We start from the raw sequence: 6,599 nt of genomic DNA on the forward strand, positions 1-6,599 counted from the left end.
ATAATAATTGATGCTCCCATTCCGTCAATCCGCCGTTCTGCTTCCGCATAATCGAGTAAGCCATAAACCATACGGGTCGACATGGGTCAACATAGGTCTCAAGGTAGCATAGTGTACATCGTGTAGACAGCAAGGATGCCCATCATTGCAGAAGCTAGGTCAATAGACTCTAGGCTTCGTGATGCTGGCAATACTGCCATGCTAAACGTTGGGGCTATAGCCGTAGTGATGTGGTACTACTCTAGACTCGATCTTGTAAGGACAGACAATACTAGGATACAGACAATACAGTAAACCCACCTACTCCACGCGGTACTGAATAGGCTTTACTATTCCTTTATGTACAAGGGCCAATGACTCGCTGGACTAAGGTCTAGGCGTCACAACTGCACTGCATGTGCCCGCCTTGCGTTTCTCTTCGGCAAAGCCCATCGTTGATGTCATGCGTGTACAATGCTTTGTGAGGCCTGGGGACTGGACACAATAAACCTTGAATTGGATTCTGTAGAGCACGCATGTACTGTTTGTTGCTGAGGTTAACTGGTTTAATTGAGTAGAACGGCTAAAACCAGCCACATGTCAACATACAGGGTGACCCAGCAAATACGATTTGACATTTTCAATGAAGTCCTATCTGGGGTCCTTTACACCTAGGCCTAATCCAGAGTTTTCGGAACAAGCTGGGTTTGGTTATTTGAGCTTATTTAGTAAGGAGCAGTGAGTTTGGCCATATGGAGGGTGTTCTCGACTTGTAGGGTTGTATTTGTGGGTTTGGGGTGGCAATGGTGGATGGTTTTTCTCCTGTGGTGATCATAGGGCTTTAATGATGTGGAAGCTCTCACACGATACTGCACATGTAAAGTGATTTAAGGTTATATGAGTTGATTAGGAGCTGTTTATACTGACATTCACTGATTCAGTTTTGTTGTAGAGTTTGTAAAAAGGGAAAGTTTTATTTGGACAGTTTGAGGTTTGGAGGTGAGAGGTGAGAGGATGCATTGCTTATGAAGGCAATGCGTCCTCTCACATTGTGCTGCAGATGTTAAATGGATGAAGCGGATACAAGTTGATTGGTTCTGTTTGTACTCACATTCAGATAGAAATGTCGTGGAATATCGGACAGTTGTGGTTGACGAGAAGAAGGATGCATTGATGTGATTTTGTCCCTGCTGCATTTGGGCACTGGAATGTGCTGTATGCACTGACTTCATAATTGCAAGAAGTTTGGTGCATGTCATGTTGTGGAACTTTCTGGCATGAAACATTGCACTTGTGAATGTTTTTGGGTATGATACGGCTGCTTCAAATCGTTGACCAAATCATGAAATGAGCAGAGTGAATGCAGGTCGGGCCTAGGCCCACACTAGTACTACTTACTTGACTTCAAGCTCGGTGTCATTAATTACTACAAGCCGCCCAAAGAATACACACGCATTCCTAATGGCTTATGTCACTTGAAACATGGCTCTTTCCACAAACTTACCAGTTACAAGGCGCAAACACCGAAAGTACTGGCCGCTGTGGCTGTCATATTTTACCGCACGATGACATGAGCATACACGTGCATACACGAGGTGTACAACGTCATAAAATCGTGTGTGGTGCAACGTCACAAAATTGTGCAATGTCTGCGTCGTCATCGGATCTTGCTAAAAATTATCAGTTCACAATTTCGGACGCGTCATCAGTTTTGATATTCACCGATAAAATCCTTTTTTTCTTCTAAGTCAAATTTCGTCCGCGCTCCTTTTCACCGTAAACTACCTTGAAAATTATTTTGCTGACTATTCCATGCGGTTAAACCGATTGGAGCGGGTTCTATCATAGATAACTGGAGGTCGAGATCCACAACCAGGAATATGACTTATGAAACCATTTGAAGCGGTCCGCAAAAGCCTTCGTCGTGAGGTGGTGCCGCCTGTCGGCGGTTCCGGGACCATTGCGTCCAGTTCATGTTCAGGGTCAAGGAATGCCATTCCATCCTCCTGATCATCATTGCCAGGTAAGGTAATTGGAGCGGTCCGTCGTCAATGTTGTTTGGACGAAAAGCCGTCTCAAAGCCATTGACGACGACCTGGACCTCCACTGCTTCCCATGCCCGACTGACAATGTTGATCACATTAACTAAGGAAATCTGGTCACAGGCACCCTGTTCATTAGTGTTTCTACTTTTCCAGTCCTTCCATTCTTTCCTGGCATGTTTCTTAAACGATGCCATAACAGACACATCTAAAGGCTGTGCAATTGAGGTACACCCCGCAGGTACCAAATCTATGATTCCCCCCAGTTCCATCACTGCGTTCCCAAAGACCTCTGTTTAGATGAACTCTGTATCGGTCCACGATAATAAAGAACTGATCGCAGTTTTCTCCCTGCACATGCGGCTCAAGAAAAGTATCTGTCCAGTGTTCAATGGTGTCTTGCCTCATCCAGCCAGTATCAGAAGTGGTAACTTTCACATTATGTGGCAGTTCTTGCTGAGCAACTTGCTCCATCTGCCTCACAAATCCACAACGAGGAAATGTTATGTGAGCTGGAAGTTTTACTCCTGTAGCAGCAATGCACAGCGGTGCAACCTAACTTGGCATTTGCACGAGATGTCCGGATATCGACCGATTGCGCCCCTGTGGTTTCACATGTATACACAGGACGACAATCCAATAGCAAGAAAGTTTCATCCATGTTGAAAAAGAATCCCATTGGTATCTGAAACTGTTCAACTACCCCAGCGACATCATTTCTGAATTGCGCGACTTTAGCTGCGGCGTCTACAGGGATTGTAGTAGTGTTTTTATTAGTCTTCCGAAAAGAAATGTTCTTTCTCTTCATGAAATTGGTCTCCCAACCTGCTGAGGCGTGGAATTCATGCTGAATCGGTCTAGAACGGACAATTTCATTCCGTCTGTCTTCTGCCAAGTTGTCCCACCACGTTTGGAAAGGTTAAGTGCTTTTACGTGGAGGTCCGAGACAGACACAACCAGACGCTTTTGCCTTTCACCTACGAACCACTCATGGAGATTAGTTTCTACTTCAGGCCATGTTCCGACATGATTTTCTCGTATTTTACGAATTTTACCATTTTTGTCGAACAGTACGGCATCTAGCTCCTCTCGGTCCCATTTCCGAAAGGTGGAGGGCGGAATTCTGTGATGATTTGCAAATTATCAGTACTGGCGACTGTCCCGTTCGCCAAGGCCTCTTCACAATCGGTTAGATACCGAATTTTTTCACTGATACCGTAGCTACGTCGACACTTTCTTAGCGGTGGTACATCCATGACAGCACATGTAGGCCTACAGCAAGCCAGAGTGTACAGGCCAAAATGACATGACAGTAACGGCTTATGAAGATGACCCAGTAAACGTCAGCTAGGCCTATAAACCTCATCAATTTCATAATGCAATAGTATTGTGAAGAATTCGGAAGACTCGCCCATGACATTTGGCCTACAATTCCAGGTTACCACTCTGATCTGCATGACATCACAGAGAGTTGGACTTGACCAAGAGTGGTGGTTACCTGCAGGGTTGATCGGACACATTAATTTTGGTCCTAGGAGTCGCGTGGCCCCTCTACACAAAAGAAAAGTAACGCCTATTCAGTACCGCGTGGAGTGGGTGGGTTTACTGGGGTTGTATTGTCTGTCCTTACAAGATCGAGTCTAGAGTATATACGTGTGGGGCCTACCATGACTACTATGCTAAGATTTAGCTAGTGGCAGTAAATAATACGATGTCGATTATGGCCCTAGGGTACACCTACCTCTTCAATTGTCTTCATTGTGCGTCTTAGCTTTCCGTACTCTCGTAATTGCGCGAGCGACCTGCTTCATGACCTGATTCCTTGTACAGATTACGTAACAGCCTTAGTGACCAATCACAACCATGTTTGTAAACATTTTTCACCGCGGTTGAAATTATTTTCAACCGCGGTGGGAATTATTTTCCACCGCGGTGAGAAATATTTTCAACCGCGGTGAGAAATGTTTTCAACCACGGTGGGAATTATTTTCCACCCGGCGGTTACAAATATATCCGACGGCGGTTGTAAATCGGGAGAGAAAAAATTATATTCAAAAGAAATAATCGCATTGTATTAAGAATTTTTTCAAATATATAGAAAATAAACGCATGTCATGTATGGGCCACCGTAGTTCATAGTGAATAAGTGCCATTTTTGTCTGTTTTCTGAGCAAAATCATCTATTCTGGCTCACACCAGGTCTCAATAAACCTCAAATAAAAGCACTTTATAGATGTTTTTTGCATGAAAACGTAGTGAGAACAGATTGTCTATGCTTCAATGTACCTAAAAGTGGGGAAAACCCAGAGTCACCAGAATTTTTTTTATTTTTGATTTTTAGTCAGACCTTTGGCAGGGTCTCCCCTTAACCCTTAAAGGGCCAAGATAATAATACGGCCGTTTCCCCCAATGCCAAATTAATAATGGCTAAAACTGAAAATAAGATACACTGTAAAGAAAGTCAAATTACAATGTTAGGTAGCAGTCACACACAGTTACAATGTACATAAAAGTTGTTTGTACTTGCCAAGTCTTTCAAACTGTGCCAGTGAATAATACCCAAATTAAAATGTCAAGATTAACCCCTCGGCCAAAAACACAAATGTTGATAATCCGCGAGAAAAAAATGTATGATAATGTTATATTTTAGTTTTAGTTATGATAATATCACTGTAATATTCCTTGAACATGTCAGAATCACACATCAAAAGAATAAAGTGTAATGTCTTGTTCAAGAAGAATGTATTTATTGACACTTTCTAGTGTCGAACGTCAAGTTTGCGCTGTAGAATTCTCCTCCCTTCAATGCGAAAATGCTGCTCTGTGTGGTACGCCTTGAAGCAGTCTGGCCAGCACATTGGCTTCTTGCACTCCTGGCAGCCATTGCTGGTTTGCACACGCTTGATTGATGGAAGGGAGCATACAGTACAGTTTGGCTTATAGTTTTTGAATGGGATCCAACCGAAGTGCCGTTCCACCAGGCGGACATCTCTGTTGGCATCACTTGGTCGCCCTCGCTGCTTTCTAGAGGGAGTGATGCCTTGCAACAAACCCTCAATTAGGTCTTCCCTGAACTTGAGATGGGTCATCTTGTCATTATGTACCTTATGATACAAAATATACCCATTTACCATGGCAGTTTCCCGAATCCTATGGTACAGTGGCATGTACCACTTGTTGCTGCGATGTGGGTACTCATAGTATTGGAGATACTGGTCCATCAGATCGACCCTACCCATATACTTGTTATGCTGTATGACACAATCAGGTTTTGAAACATTTCGAAAACCAGTAGCCTCCTTTTTGTCCCTCACTTGTATAGGCGTAACTCCACAGCAATGAATGGTTGAGAGCATGTTCACCCGTTTATTGTCCTGCCATGTGCATGCGATCACATTTTCAGCCCTCTTGAATAGAGGCTTCTGACCCCGTGCAAGTGGAATGGTATGGAAGTTCTTCGGATATCCAACACGGTTTGGTCTGACTGTCCCACAGACTCCTATGTCATGATCCATCAATGCGAAGCAGAGAGCTGGAGAGGAGTAGAAATTGTCAATGTCATTGAACAAATGATGTCCAAATCCTCGCATATTTCTTGTGAGATTCCTGACAACATACATCATTACTAAGACCAAGTCCTGAAGACTCAGTATCTCTACCACAGTACGGGTACCAGTCAAAGCAGTAGCCTGAAGTGCTCTCGCACTCAGCCCACACTTTTATCCCCCATTTGATGGGTTTGTTTGGCATGTATTGCCGAAACGACAGACGACCTTTGAACCTTATCGTACTCTCATCAATCGAAAGTTCTCTTTCTGGTATATACCACTGTTGATATGTTGGTCTCACAATATCCAACAATGGCTTGATTTTGAAGAGAGGGTCAAATGCAGGATCACCCCTTGCAGGCTGCAGGTCGGAATCACTCAAGTGGAGGAATGATGTGATGAGTTCAAAACGATTCCTCGCCAAGTACTTTCTTAACCCCGGTGTATCCGTCATGAAAGAGGATGAAGACCAATAGTAATTTATGTTCGGCTTTGAACACAATCCCATCCCCATTTGGGTAGCAATGTAAATTCGGATGTCTTCAGTATCAAGGTCCTCCCAATCATGAAAACGAGAAGATGGTGGGAGTTCTGCCGGGTTGTCAAAAAATTGTAGAGCGTAGCGATTAGTCTCCTCTGCGATAAGATCGAATGCTGCTTCAGGGAAAAACAGCATGAAAAGTCAATAGGCTTTTTCCCATGCAAGTTCCCAATAGGCCCCGACTGTCTTGCATACTGTGGGCACCATATCGGGACCGTACCATCATGGTCAACCCAACGAATATTCTGCACACGATCATCACGAGCAGCTGCTCCTGGTCCTGGCCGTGCTGGGTTGGCGGCATTGCCTCTACCCCTGCCCCTGGCCCGGCCTCTACCCCTGGCCCTGCCTCTACCCCTGCCTCTACCAGCAGCTGGATGGACTACAGCTTGTGTCAATGGAGGGTCATCATCACTGCCACTGGTACTGCCACTGCCATTGCTACTAACATCATCTTCACTATCAGGATGATCAGGCCCAGGAGCCCAA

The 6,599-nt window shown here is 44.5% G+C and overlaps 1 protein-coding gene across 1 annotated transcript; it reads right to left on the bottom strand.

Moving 5' to 3' along the window:
- Positions 1-4,780: 4,780 nt before the first annotated feature.
- LOC135489986 (piggyBac transposable element-derived protein 4-like) lies at positions 4,781-5,641 on the bottom strand. Its single transcript, XM_064775627.1, has one exon. The coding sequence runs from the start codon at positions 5,639-5,641 to the stop codon at positions 4,781-4,783; it is 861 nt and encodes a 286-aa protein (XP_064631697.1).
- Between the last annotated feature and the right edge of the window lie 958 nt (positions 5,642-6,599).

The sequence above is a fragment of the Lineus longissimus genome, chromosome 6 (assembly GCF_910592395.1).
Source record: "Lineus longissimus chromosome 6, tnLinLong1.2, whole genome shotgun sequence".
Lineage (NCBI taxonomy): Eukaryota > Metazoa > Nemertea > Pilidiophora > Heteronemertea > Lineidae > Lineus > Lineus longissimus.

Coding starts and splice junctions, on each gene's coding strand:
- LOC135489986 (XM_064775627.1), bottom strand. CDS start 5,641: ATGTATGTTGTCAGGAATCTCACAAGAAATATGCGAGGATTTGGACAT.